Here is a 14,893-nt window from a genome sequence, read left to right as displayed (position 1 = left end):
GATTTGATTTCTAGATGTACAACTAGTGAGAAGTGCTCTGGAGTCATGGTCAGATATAAAAGGGACTCCTTTATTGGTGAATTTGACATGGTTATTCAGTATTCAAGATTTTAAAAAACAAAAAGTACATATTGAAAATCTACATATGTTTTGTACTTCCTGCCAGTGTGGTTCAACCCATGCAAAACATTCTGAAATAATTGACTAGATTTGTTTTCCATTCCCATAAAAATACATTCATGATATAGGAAAAAACAAGTTGCACACTACATTAAGAGAATGTAGTTTCATAGAACATGGTAATAAGAAAGCAAATTGTGTGCAGTACAGTGCCATTCTCTTGGCCATGTGATAATCATCTTGCCCGGCAGGACGAGTGACTCATGGGTTGTTTACATTAACCATCAAATTGTGTCAGTAGGGCAGCAGGTAGCCTAGCGTTTGGGCCAGTAACCGAAAGGTTGATGGTTCGAATCCCCAAGCCAACTAGATGGGGGAAAAAACCTGTCTGCCATCGAGTAAGGCACTTTCTCCTGTAAATCACTCTGGATAAGAATGTCTGCTAAATTACTAAAAATGTAAATGTGCCTCAGAGTGCTCTAAAAGTGAAGCTGGTGCTTAATTGAGGTCATCTCAAATCATGTTTTTCAGGTCTTTAGTAGTAAAGTACTGTAAATGAAGTCTACTTTGAGGTCTTGATATTGGCCGTTTGAACTTTGAATTAAGAGTAGCCAATCCAGTGGGTTTGAATCACCATCAACCTCAGGTGGTTTAGAATTTGATCCACTCATATCCTTCCCATTGAGTCAGATGTCACCCAGGTTGAATGCGATATGGTCCTCAAACAAAGCGATACACAACATGATTGCTCCCCCTGTCAACAGGCCCAGGTTCTGTAGCAGGAAGCGAGTCCAGGGTCCCATCGGGCCAGGATCACCATGAAGCATCTCAGGTAACTATTGAGGGGAGAGAATGTGACATTTTCACACCACGGAGCCCAGCAGAGTTGTACTGAGCTGGGCCTGGTTTCCCAAAAGCATCTTAAGGCTAAGTTCATCATTTGAACCTTTCATAGGAGGTTAAATCTCCAAGCTGTTAACCAAAACTATTGTTACTAAAGTTGCACTTAAATTGCTTATTATTTACTGACCACTCAGAAAATGTCTGTGTTAGATATGTTTTTTCCCAACTGTCACATTATACACAGATTTTCACTAAACATATAAACATCTTAATTCTCAGTCTCTTAACCGCTGATAAATTCCCAAATGATAAAAATATGTTTCAAATGAAAACTGATAAATAGCCTACATAGGCCTATATACTGACATTTATTTAAATACATGTTTGTTCTATTTTGCCATTTGGCTACTGTCAAAAATAATGGCCAAATCTTGATTTTGTGCATTATTATAGGGCACGTGTCAAACTCATTTCAAAGAGGGCAGAGTGTTTGCGGGTTTTCGCTCCTCCCTTGTACTTGATTGATGAATTAAGGTCACTAATTAGTAAGGAACTCCCCTCACCTGGTTGTCTAGGTCTTATTTGAAAGGAAAAAACAAAAACCAGCATACACTAGGACTCCACGGAATGAATTTGACACCCCTGTTGTAGGATAAGCATTAGAATAAGCCGCCTCAATATTTGAAGCCATAGGTGATATCGCTCTAGGAGTTGATACATTGTCAGTATTGTGGAATAATTCTAATGTTAAGGTAAGATTTTAAAGGAGAAAGCTGATCCGAGACCAGCACTGCCTTACTTTCGATCAACAAAATGCCGCACTTAGCGAACATTCTCTCTGCGTGGCGTTTTAGGAAATATGTTACATCGTAGGCCATTGTAGGAAAGATGCATTGTTAAAACACTCATAAGCCTAAGTTTCATCGCTATAAGGAAACCGGACCCTGGCCTTTTTACACATCCACCCTGCTGGAAAGGACAATGTGAAAAGAAGATATCAGCCAGCACAGTATGGTTATGGTTGACATTATCATTAAATCAATGGTACTTCTAAAGCCCTATTTACATCAGCAGTTGTCAAAGTGTGTTTAGTGTGAAAATGTACGTGTGGAAATCGATCCACTCTAGTGGCTCACCATGTCAGCAAGGGCCACGTAGAGGAAGACCCCAGCGGTGAGGGTGAGGATCCAGGGGGAGATCTGAGCAGACTGGTGGCCCAGGACAGAGCCAGTCAGCAGTCCCACGAAGCCCAGCAAGGCTGAAACAGCACTGAAGAGAACTAGTCGGCGAACAGGCCACCCTGCTCCTAGCAGCACTGCCAGGTCACCTACACAGACAGTCAACACATTGAATGAACCGTATACTCCATGGAACATTACAGATCAGAGGTATACCTGAAAATTTGAACATGGATTTTATGATGCGTTATACCTTTGTAGCCTACAGTACATACTGAGTGTACAAAACATTAAGAACACCAAACCTAATATTGAGTTACATCCTCCTCTTTTCGCCCTCAGAACAGCCTCAAATCAACAGTGCATGGAATCTACAAGGTGTCAAAAGCGTTCCACAGGGATTCTGGCCCATGTTGACGCCAATGCTTCCCACAGTGGTCAAGTTGACTAGATGTCCTTTTGGTGGTGGAACATTCTTGATACACACGGGAAACTGTTGAGTGAAAATCCCAGCAGTGTTGCAGTTCTTGACACATTCAAACTGGTTCGCCTGGCACGTACTACCACAACTTGTTCAAAGGCATTTCAATCTTTTGTCTTGCCCATTCACCCTCAAATGGCACACAAACACAATGTGTCAAGGCTTAAAAATCATTCTTTAACCTGTCTCCCCTTCATCTACACTGATTGAAGTGGATTTAACACGTGATCATATCTTTAACCTGGATTCACCAGGTCAGTCTGTCATGGAAAGAGAAGCTGTTTTTAATGTTTTGTACACTCAGTTGAAAGGGAAGGTTTTCTTGTATACCTAGCTCGTGAGGAAGCTCATGACAGAACACCGCTATCGTAGTGCTGAGACCTCCAGCCAGACTCTGAGAAAAAGCTGCACCAATTGCCAGACCGTCAGTAAGGTTGTGGATTCCGTCTCCCATAACCACCATCCACACCAAGCTTCCTATCCCAGCTTCCTCCTTGGAAGGTGGACCATGTGAATGGCCGTGACCGTGCTCAGAGGATTGTGTCTCACTCTGCAGAGCAGTACGCTCCCTCTCTGGATACAGCTCTATACTGGTGTTCTGCTCCTTCCTCTTAGCCTTCTGATGACAAAAGAAAGAGCATTAAAAAAAAATGTCCATATGAGTGAAACATTCACAACTGAATACTAATGGGTCCAATGTATGATTTTCAGTCGGGTTTTAGAAAAACATACTCCACTGATTCATGTCTACTTTACTTGACTGACTTCATCAGGAAAGAGATTGATGAGGGACATCTGTGTGGAATGGTACTGCTTGACCTACAGAAGGCCTTTGATACAGTTAACCACTGTCTCCTAATCTCCAAACTGGAGGCACTGGGGTTAAGCAGTATCCCTCTAGGCTGGGTAAAGTCCTATTTATCAGGAAGTAGTAGAGATTAATGGTTCACTGTCTCAGGCAAAACCAATGAATTGTGGCGTTCTGCAGGGGAGCGTGCTTGGGCCTGTGCTGTTTTTATTGTTTAATGATATGAAAGATGCTTGTTCTTGCCGTCTTTTTCTTTATGTGGATGACTCTACACTTCTGGTGTCTCTCAAAAGTAAAACTATGTTGGAGAGCATACTTAGCACAGAGCTTATTAACATTAGCAAATGGCTTGGAGATAAGACATCTCTGCACTTAGGGAAAACTGAAGCAATTATTTTTGGATCCAGACCTAAATTGTGCAGGTCTTCTGAAATCAGAGTGGAGTTAGGGGGTGAGGTGCTGACTACTAAAACCTCTATTAGCTACTTGGGATGTATCCTTGATGGAAGCTTGGGAGGTGTGAGCATGGCCAATAAAGTGCTAGGGAAGGTTAATGCCAGGACTAGGTTTTTTGGCTAGAAAGTCCAAGCTGCTTGAGAAGGACTCCATGAAAGTGCTAGCTACTGCCCTCATTCAATGCCATTTTGACTACGCTGGTACTTCCTGGTTTGGGGGCTTATCTAAACTTATGAAGGGGAAGCTCCAGATTGCCCAGAAGAAGCTGATCAGGGTAGTATTGAAGGTGAGTCCACATACTCGCATAGGCAGGAGCTGCTTTCAGGAACTAAACTGGCTGCCTGTTGAGGCTAGGTTAGACTAGGTTTGGTTTACAGGAGTATTTATGGTCCTGCGTCCAGATTTCTAAGTGATTACTTTCCTCGTGTTAGGGATGCACACAATCACATCACCAGATCAGGTGTTGCTGATGTGTGCTTATACAAGTTCAGGAGTAATGCTGGGAAAGGTACTGTCTTGTATACTGGAGCCTCAGAATGAAATGAGTTGCCTCTGCCTATAAAAACATCCTCTCTGGGCAGCTTTAAAAATACGTTTGATGTCTTCTGTGCCCATATGAATAACCCCAATGATGTAACTGCAATGAGATAGATGTTCTTCTATGTTTTTGTTTTATTATTTCCCTGCCATACTGTGTTGGATCTTGTCTAGCCAGCTTGTCTCAAGAGGACCACAATGGAAATAAGTCCCAGAATTTGTGTGATCCTCCGAGATGATTTTATTCATGTGCATGTATGGCATTTTCAAGTTATATATGTGTGCTTGTTTTTTTTAAATGGTCAAATTAATAAACTACAAGACCAAACAATCCACCCTGCTTTCCTAACAAAGACTATATAGAACCTCTTCACACTTTTTGTAAAAATACCGTCAGCTACACATATTAAAATGTGAACTTGCTACGTGTCAACCACTACCTCTAGTGCACAACACTCCCCCGACAGTTGGCCCCTTGAAGCAGAGCAATGTAAACACAATTGTCTTGTTGAACCAACACTCCTACGGTATAAATGTAAATAGCAGAGAAATATTTTTGAAACAGCTGAAATGTAGACATTTTCCTCATATTTTAGACAGATTTTTACCTGAAATTGCAGTAACAGCCTGTTATATTCTGATATTTTCACAGTAGCTGTCAGCTATATGCACTGAGCTACATAAAACTATGGAAGATCATACAAATGTAGAAATGTAGATAGTACAAATAGGATATGTTTTTTTCATTTGTGGCATTGTGTGGTGATTTCAGAGGTGGTGCACACACAGACACTTTGTTGTATTGTTTGTATACATTTTGTTGTATATTGTTGAATTTTTAGTTTGTGTGACTTTCCTTCTCTGAGTGTATCAGTGTTTTGTTACTTGTCATGTTTTGTGTGAACCCCAGGAAGAGTAGCTGCTGCTTCTGCAAAAGCTAATGGGGATCAAAAACAAGTAAGCACCACAGGTCATAGAGTGGGAGGGGGGATTGTTTTCCTGGGGCCCAGAGTTTTTCCTGATCTGGTAGTAGGCTAACCTAACCAACACTGGACCCTAGTTGTAGTGTATGACATAGTAATAAATCAGCTGTACATTTTTTTTTTTTTTTAAAAAGCAGTTTCACATGGGCTATAAAATGGGACCAGATTATTTTCTAATCAGGTCACATAACTTCTGGCCCTAGGGAGGATGACAACTTTAAAACCCCTTACACAGAGAACTACGATTGGACAAAAAAAAAAAAGAACAGTGCCGAGCTCGCTGTATGGCTGGTTGCATCGTGTAGGCCTTTGCATTTGTAATGAAAAAGATACTATGAGTATGTCATCACTATTGTGCTGATTAAATTAATTCCAGTCAGTAATGTTTTATTAAAAAGGCCTGACTATCCTAGCCACCTGAAGTGTGAACATAACCCAAATGTTATCAAATTCACATTTTCTCAGAATACAAATAAAATGGACCTATTTTAGGCTATAAATACAAAGCTGAGGCTATAAAAAACATGATTATTTTTCTCCTGGCCAAGCCCAAATGGGATCAGATCGCATAGGCTTCTCTAGGCTACCTGAAGCTGCAGTTGTTATCAGTAGGCTACTGCTGATCAGACTGAAGAACAGACTAATTGTGCACATTGACAAATCACGAGGCATTTTATTTTATGGCGTTTATGGACTTCCATATAAAACAGCTTCTTGCAGTGAATTCACTTATACCCACTTTGTCGCAATTTGCTTTTACCTCATGTAATGATTTGCACGATGAAGCCTGCTTTGTTGTAAGGTAGGCCTCATGTACCTTTATATTCCTATTAGAGGTTTAATCGCTCTTTTTTTCTCGATAGGCTGTCACTTGAAGACATGCTGTTATAGCAACTCTGTGCTTATGTCTTGAAGATAACGTTTAAGGAGTGAAGCCTACAGATAAGAAAATAACACTAATTGTCTGCAGATACATGCTTGTAAAATGTTGCATTATTCAAGAGTATAATATGGTTTGGTTGCATTATTCAATAATGTATTGTTTTTAAGAAGAAATGTTTCTATCAATGTTGAATAGTTTGTGCTTACTGGCTACAGAAATATTTAAGGTCAATTTGAGCTGCGGACCAAGAATGTCATGTGGCCAGCTACAACAAAATGTTAGGCAAGGATGTAATATGGCCAGCTACAACTAAATGGCTAGCTACAACAAAATGTTAGGCAAGGATGTAATGTGGCCAGCTACAACAAAATGTTAGGCAAGGATGTAATGTGGCCAGGTAAAAACAAAATGTTAGGCAAGGATGTAATGTGGCCAGCTACAACAAAATGTTAGGCAAGGATGTAATGTGGCCAGCTACAACAAAATGTCAGGCAAGGATGTAATATGGCCAGCTACAACAAAATGGCTAACTACAACAAAATGTTAGGCAAGGATGTAATGTGGCCAGCTACAACAAAATGTTAGGCAAGGATGTAATGTGGCCAGCTACAACAAAATGTTAGGCAAGGATGTAATATGGCCAGCTACAACAAAATGTTAGGCAAGGATGTAATATGGCCAGCTACAACAAAATGTTAGGCAAGGATGTAATGTGGCCAGCTACAACAACATGTTAGGCAAGGATGTAATGTGGCCAGCTACAACAACATGTTAGGCAAGGATGTAATGTGGCCAGCTACAACAAAATGTTAGGCAAGGATGTAATGTGGCCAACTACAACAAAATGTTAGGCAAGGATGTAATGTGGCCAGCTACAACAAAATGTTAGGCAAGGATGTAATGTGGCCAGCTACAACAAAATGTTAGGCAAGGATGTAATGTGGCCAGCTACAACAAAATGTTAGGCAAGGATGTAATGTGGCCAGCTACAACAAAATGTTAGGCAAGGATGTAATGTGGCCAGCTACAACAAAATGTTAGGCAAGGATGTAATGTGAATTGAAAAGTAGAATTCTCTTTCGCCACCCCTGCTCCTCAGACGTCTTCATATCTCATAGTGAGAATAGGGCCTAAAGGCGTCCTCATGCTTCCCATCCGAAACAGTTTGGGCATATATTATGTGTTTGTTTGTTTTGGTCTTCGGCAGGGTTTTTTGGGGGCTTTTTGTGCACACACAAAAACATTCTTGAGACAAGCCAAAGATCAGAAGCCGAAGTCTACACCCCTTTGTCGGTGATTGGTCAACAGTAGGGATTCTTCAATTAAGTGTTTGTTGTCGTTCAACAACAGACAGCAAGTTTTAATGCAAAAAAATTGACTTGAAAAATACTGCACAACACATCTTGGTGAGATTAAAAAATTGCGCAACTAAGATCCTGCAAAAATTTAAAAATGAATGACAGATTTCTTATCTTAGATTAATTCTGATTTATGAGGAAGTGTATACTGGCTACGGCATCTCAAGATGGACAAACAATACTATTGCCACTTTTCTAGCTAATGTCTTTTAAAAGGGGATATGTGAGCACATTCGTTCGGTTCACTTAGCCGAGTTTGGCTAGGCGCCAGCTGGGCCTAGCTCCTCAGTGGGTCAGCCTGGCTCCAACGTGGGTGGACCTACGCCCTCCCAGGCCCACCCATCCATAGATTAGGGCCCAATGAATTTATTTCAATTGACTAACTCAGCTAAATCTTTAAAATTGTTGCATTTATATTTTTGTTCAATATACTATGCACAGTGTATTATAAAACAGTGACAACAGCATTAAACTCGCCCCTTTATTATCTTAATCCATCTAACCTTGTAATGGGTCTTCAGTCCTAGAAGGCTCTCAAAGATGAAAAGAAGGTAGCAACCTCCCAGCACGCAAAGGCCCTTCAGAATAGAGTCCTGTTCTTCAGAGTGGTTTGAGTGTGGCCCAGTCTTAGCCTGCAGGACACAGATACAACAAGACACGGTTTTCACTATCAGCAACAGGTTTTAACCTTACAACATTTACTAATAGATTTTACAAATTCACCCTCCATGACTAAACAGAGACAGCAGCACTGGTATTTATATAGTGTTTGACAGTTTGGATGGGTACTTACGTGAGGCAGGAGATGCAGCAAGGCATCTCCACACAGCGTCCCCACAGCCAGGGCTGTCATTGGGCAGAGGAAGGAACGGAGGCGGGCGGGTGGCAGGAGTGGTACCAGGCTCAGAGCCAGCAGAGACGGCAGGCTGATCACAACCAGAGCCAAGGAGCTCCATCCCAGAGCTGCAAAACAAACAATATATTGTATTCATTTAGATGTTGTATTCATTCTGCTTGGTCAATAGGGTATTGTAGTTTCCAGGGTTATGTGAAGTTTAGGTGTCATAAATGTAAAGTTATGCAACGAGTTTTAAAACATACTATATCGATAAATAATTTCCTGTCATAGCTGGTAGTTTCATTAATGCACCTTTGAGGAAAGTCACACTCCTTTCTGACTCCGCACTATGGGTTTCTGGGTGGCGTAGACACACGCCACTCTCAATCTGGTACAACAGAGCTGGGCACAGGAGGGTGAAGTGGGCAGGAGTGATGTGGGATGCCTTTTCCAGACCGAAATTCCACAACAGCTGAGTAACGTTCAGACACTGAAAAGGAAAGGGTTAAAAGTCATCACTGTCCACAGAAACTGTTTATGTATGGGGAATGTTTTGATAGTGGATTCTCTCATTAACTCTAAGAGTGGTTTATTTTGACAAAAGGGACCCAAAACATTCATTGGCCAGGCATGTACAACAGAACACCATTTTCCTTTAACTTCCTCCTTATCTTAACAATTTTGAATAAAAACCATCACCTGAGAGGATGACATTTAGCCAAGAACAGTAAGCAGAATTCAGTTGTTAACATTGTGCATTTGGCACAAAACATTAGCCAGATCAACATTTTTTTATTGACTACTCACGTTCCCATGAAGATGCCTCGTAGTGGGGTGATTTGACACAAGGGAGTCAAACATTCCTTGGACAGAAATAGAGTGTGCAATAGCGGATGACCATAGAAGAATGTCTTCTTTAATCACATGATCAGAGGATAATGCACTGCCCTCTTCAGACCCAGATCCAGCAGGCCCTGATATCCCAGGCTGTGGAGTTCTTTCAGAGGGCGTTGAGAAGAGGCAGCACAGTTTATTCAGATGTCATTGTGTAACTATTCATAGCTTAATGAACACTAGAATGCCAAAACCTCAGTACTTCAAAAGTGGCTACATACAGTGCCTTCAGAAAGTATTCACACCCCTTGATCCATCCTCAGTTCTCCTATCACAGCAATTAAACTCTGTAACCGTTTTAAAGTCACCATATGGTGAAATCCCTGAGCGGTTTCCTTCCTCTCTGGAAACTGAGTTAGGAAGGACACCTGTATCTTTGTAGAGACTGGGTGTATTGATACCCCATACAAAGTGTAATTAATAACTTCACCATGCTCAAAGGGATATTCAAAGTCTGTTTTTTTACCCATCTACCAATAGGTGCCCTTCTTTGTTGAAGCATTGGAAAACCACCCTGGTCTTTGTGGTTGAATCTGTGTTCAAATTTTTATTTCACCTTTATTTAGTTGAGAACAAGTTTTCATTTTACTGCTCAAATTAGGGACCTTACAGACAATTGTATATGTGGGGTACAAAAATCATGCTAAACAATATTTTTGCACAACCGAGTCCATGCAACTTAAGTGTCTCGTTCAGCAAATGTTTTACTCCTGAACTTATTTAGGCTTGTCACAACACAGGGGTTGAATACTTTTTGACTCAAGACATTTCAGCTTTCATTTTGTATTAATTAGTTAAAATGTAAAATGTAAAAAACATTCCACTTTGACATTATGGGGTATTGTACAGTATATAGGCCAGTGACAAAAAAAAAAATCAACTAATCAATTTTAAATGTGGAAAAAGTCAAGGGGTGTGAATACATTCTGAAGGCACTGTATATTGCACATCTCTAACAATCATGGAATCAAATCAGTTGCCATATCTGTCTCACCTGGATGCTTTTACAGAGGGGGGTGGTTGAATAGGCCTACTAGGACTGGGGGTGTCCGTTTCCTGATCTTCATGGTCATGAGATTGTGGGTGAGGGGGTGTCAGAGTGTTATGGTTGTGCCTCAACCCTTGGTGGCTGATCTCCAACACACTGACCTGCCCTAGTCCCAGGCTGCCCAGTAACATCTGAAGGCCCTTATAGTTCAAGGTCCCGTTGTCTCCATACTGATGGAACAGACGGTGCAAGTAGTAGACCTGGAAAAAGGGTATTGACAAGAGTAAATTGTCAGCTGAAATTGTTGGCAAGAAGGATAATCATTAGTGTTAAAACACTGCCATTATGAGACTTATAATAGCTAGGCTACTTTATATTTTTACTTTATTCAATTTTGTTTTACAGGGATAGCGCACATTAATGAATATTACTGTAAAAGTGACAGTTTTAGCCAGCCAGCTCATTTTCAACTGATGCAATTTAGTGCAACCCCTTTTTACCGATGCAATTTAGGTTTAGTGTCTTGTTGACATCAGTGTCTCTCCTGAAAGTTTAAGTTGTAACCTTATCAACTATGATATCCATAATGTCGCTGTGAAATTAAGTTGTATCAATGATATATTGAGGCCAAATTCAGATATTTGAGATGCCCGGAGAATATAAAAATATAAATGAATCTTTATTTATACAGCACATTTGACATGGAATGCCACGCGATGTGCTTCACAGGAAAACAGTTAACAATGAAAATAAAAGCTAAAATATTTACTAAACAACAAACATAAGAAAAACAAAAGTCACAAAACCTGAACGACTAAAAAGCACCCACTTTCAAATATGTCCACAGTTTAGGCCCCCTTCTGGTTCCCTGGCAAGCTATTCCAGAAGCTGGGGGCGTAATAACTTAAGGCTGCCTCTCCATGTCTCTTGGTCTTAGGCTTCAGGATAGTTAAAAGGCCAGTGCCAGAGGACCTGAGGGACCTACTGGGTACATAACTTAAAAGCATGTCTGACATGTATTGGGGTGCACAAACGTGGATTGATTTAAAAACCAATTGAATCATCTCAAACTCAAAGGCAGCCAGTGCAGAGACCTTAAAACCAGTGTAATGTGTGCTCTCTGTCTGGTCTTGGTCATTACCCGTGCTGCAGCATTCTGTATGTTTTGCAGTTGATCAATGGCTTTCTTGGGTAGACCAGACAGGAGAGCATTACAGTAGTCAAGCCTGCTTGTAATAATAGCATTGAGTCTCTGTATCAGCCTGAGAAAGAAACGGCCGCACCTTGGCAATGTTCCTCAGATGGTAAAAAGCTATTATGGTCACATTCCTAATGTGTGATTTGAAGTTTAGTTCAGAATCTAAAACAACACCTAGGTTTTTTATCTTTATCGCCCGTGAATTAAAATGTGCGGCCAGATTATCTCTGTGCTTTGGCTCCAACAGTAAGTACCCCGGCCTTGTCTTGATTTAGCTGGAGGAAATTGTGAGCCATCCAAGTATTTAAATCACTAATACAGTCTAAATGATTGAGCTAAAATCCTCTGGTGACTCAGAAATTTTAAAGTTGTGTATCATCTGCGTAGCAGTGAAAATCTATGTTGTGCTTTCTAATAACGCTGTCAAGGGGTAACACATATCAACTGAACAGCACCGGACCAAAAATCAAACATTGTGGATGGAACGTGTCATGTGATATGTATTTTCTCTGAGTTATGTTCACGAAGGGTGACAAAAACTCTAGACCAGTTAAAAAGGTCCTAAACCAATTTAGAAATTGGCTAACCCACCTCTCCAGTCTGTCCAGAAGGGCATCATGTTCAACAGTGTTGAATGCAGCATTTAAATCCAAGAGTACTAGGACAGAGAGCTGTTTGGCGTCTGTGTTGGCTCTAAGATCATTTACCACTATTTCTGTGTTGTGGTGGGCACGATAACCAGATTGGATTTTTTTTAATACAGTTGGCATTTAAAAAATAATAATTTAACTGTTTGAAAATCAATTTATCCCGAATTTTGCTGACGAATGGAAGGTTGGAGATTGGCTGAAAATTTCTAAAAACTTAAGAATCTAGAATACATTTCTTCAGAAGGCATTTCAACATAAGTTGTTGTGCAGTGGGGAAAGTGCTTGTGAACAAGGAGTGGTTAACAATAGCTTTCACTTCTTCAGATATGCAATTAAAAACGGTTTTGAAAAGGGGGGCTTGGATCGGAGTGAAATTGTGAAATCACTTTCCTGAGCATGTCTGTGTCAACCAGGGAAAATAAATCCATAGTGCCTTTACCTGGCAGGCTAGGGCACAAATCAAACTTTAATCAAGTCTGATACTAAGCCTAATGTTGGTTATCTTGTCTCTGAAATATGCCGTAAACTCATCACATTTAGATGTGGAGGAAAGTTCACATAGGTTAGAGGGGGTAGGATTTATCAGGCCATCAAATCGTCAAATTAGAAAAATGTGCAAAACTGTAATGGCATAGACGGCCTTCCATAATATTCTCACCTGCTCCTCAAAAGCCTCGTCTAAATGTTCGGCTGTTGATACCTCTTGTCGGCTTCCATTTGATATCCTGTCTGTCGTATTCGATGGCGTTTCCACTGTGCCACTGAGAGATGGTCGAGCCCTTGTCCCGAACTCCAGCAGAGGCAGACAGACAAATACTGCGAGCGTCAGTAGAGGTGACATCCTAGAAATTAACTGCAGAAAGCAATATGGAGGCAAGTTTATTCAAAAGTCACGTACCGTGAACAGTCTCAACTTCTTAATGCTTCCAGTTTGTTTATCATTTAGTCTGTCAAATTGTAACACGCAGCGAAACGCTACAAAATTGCCAAACTTTATACAGTCCGCGAAACAACAAAATCGTACAGATGTTATTATGCCTACAGGCTACTCACACGGGTTGTTTTTCCCAGTCCTGAAGTACATCTTCTCTTGCCCTGCTGATCTGAGGGTTGAAGAGCCTGGGGTTATTGTCTTTTGGTTTTCTGTGTTAATATTATAACGACACGTTAACTGAGTCATGAAACAGATAAGGGAGGCCGCAAAGCATTACTCAAGGCAATTGACCTACCTTTTCCAATACAGCAGGATGGTTTGCCCTGCTCAAGGCACGTGAGAAGTGTTCTTAATATCCATGTCCTTGGAACAGAGTTGTTGCAATAACTGGGCTACTGCAACATCTTCAACCAGTATAATAATAGTTGGAGGATCTAACAATGTAGCCTAAAAAGGGTTGAATTGAATGAATATCCACAAAAATAATAATTAGCTGAATTCTCAACCTTTCTTGTGATAGGCCTACCCTATGCAAATTGTTATCACTTTAAAGGGGCAAGCTGCAGTTGCTATGCTTGTTACTCCAATGTTTGTAAACATTGTACATGCAAACAAACACTGCACAGGCTTAAATCATACTTAGAACTATAACCTTGATTTATTGGCTGGGCAGTCCTTGCATCCATTGCTCTGTCTATTAATTTGAGAGTGGTTACATGTCTCTAGGCCCGCAGCGCAGCTTTTTACCAGAACAGAGGTGGGGTGACCCTTTTCTTATTGTTTCAACCACAGATTGCCCCTTTTGAATCTTGAAGAATACATTACAGTAGTAATATCTCACAATCATTCATGAAAGAGAGGGATGAGTGGGCCTAATGGGATAATAGATTATGCGCCTGATTTTAACAGAAGTCCAAAGAGGAGAACTCTTGAACCCCAGAGCCACCACACCCTCTCCTGGGCTTTATAAGTGGGATGCACTGTTGAGCGATACATCCCGAGGTGTTTGTGCTGATTGTATGGAGATTGTGACAGCCGGTTAAATGGCGTCCCTTGAGAAGGCAAGAACAATTTGTACGTCAGGGGAAGTGCAGTATTATCCTAAGGAGACTAATACTTGGAATTCGGAGGAGGAATGGAAGGAAAAGAGGCAGAGGAGGTCTAAGAGAGAGAGAGAGAGGTACCAACTGAAACCTGACCAAGTGAAGGGGAAGATTCTCTGTGTTTGTGATGCTCGTCATTTGAAGTGATGCTCGTCATTTGATGTGACGCAGACAGGGTGGCGTGACTGGTGAAACAGAACAGTCTGTTCTTTTGCATTTTGATGTTGAGTCTTTGCCCGACAAAGTGATGTTAGGAAATATGTTATCCTGTACAATCTTTTGTGCCGAATACATTACGTTGTTACAGGTGTCAAGCTTATGGGCATGTGACGGCAGTCTGTAGAAGGGAGGTTCCTAGGTGTGAGAAGTGTGCAGAAGGACAAAGGAATGTGTAGCATTGGGGAAATTAGTGGTATGTGTTAATTGTAGGAGTGCCCATGGGGCGGGGGATCAAAAATGTCCTGTGCGAGAGAGGTAGGTTGATGTTTCCAGGGTTAGAGTAGAAGTTGTCACATGCTGAGGCAGTGAAGAAAGTAGAGGAAGATGGGTCAAGGGGGGTGGATCCTGAGAGGAGTGGTGTGAGTAGTATATATGAACCAGTACAGAGGGATAAAACAAGTAATATATGTTTCAGTAAGATT

The 14,893-nt window shown here is 41.0% G+C and overlaps 1 protein-coding gene across 1 annotated transcript; it reads right to left on the bottom strand.

The window, feature by feature from the left end:
* Positions 1–49: 49 nt before the first annotated feature.
* LOC115132394 (zinc transporter ZIP5-like) lies at positions 50–13,504 on the bottom strand. The gene is made up of 11 exons (XM_029665000.2): positions 13,445–13,504; positions 13,269–13,318; positions 12,874–13,068; positions 10,374–10,627; positions 9,293–9,482; positions 8,798–8,975; positions 8,441–8,610; positions 8,151–8,279; positions 2,953–3,241; positions 2,100–2,290; positions 50–956 (listed from the first exon to the last, which is right to left on the bottom strand). Exons 3-11 carry the CDS (start codon positions 13,054–13,056, stop codon positions 807–809), a joined length of 1,734 nt encoding a protein of 577 aa, XP_029520860.1. The 5' UTR covers positions 13,057–13,068; positions 13,269–13,318; positions 13,445–13,504; the 3' UTR covers positions 50–806.
* Positions 13,505–14,893: the final 1,389 nt, after the last annotated feature.

Source organism: Oncorhynchus nerka, linkage group LG7, assembly GCF_034236695.1.
Source record: "Oncorhynchus nerka isolate Pitt River linkage group LG7, Oner_Uvic_2.0, whole genome shotgun sequence".
Taxonomy (NCBI): domain Eukaryota; kingdom Metazoa; phylum Chordata; class Actinopteri; order Salmoniformes; family Salmonidae; genus Oncorhynchus; species Oncorhynchus nerka.
Note: the sequence above shows the minus strand (reverse complement) of the source record. Positions and strands in the feature narration are given on the sequence as shown.

Bases quoted from the DNA above. Each gene is read 5' to 3' on its own strand.
- LOC115132394 (XM_029665000.2), bottom strand. From the start codon at position 13,056: ATGTCACCTCTACTGACGCTCGCAGTATTTGTCTGTCTGCCTCTGCTG. The intron at 8,976-9,292 runs GTGAGTAGTCAA...TTTCCTTTTCAG, and splicing joins CGAGGCATCTTCATGGGAAC to TGTCTGAACGTTACTCAGCT. The intron at 8,611-8,797 runs GTGCATTAATGA...TTTGTTTTGCAG, and splicing joins GAGTGTGACTTTCCTCAAAG to CTCTGGGATGGAGCTCCTTG.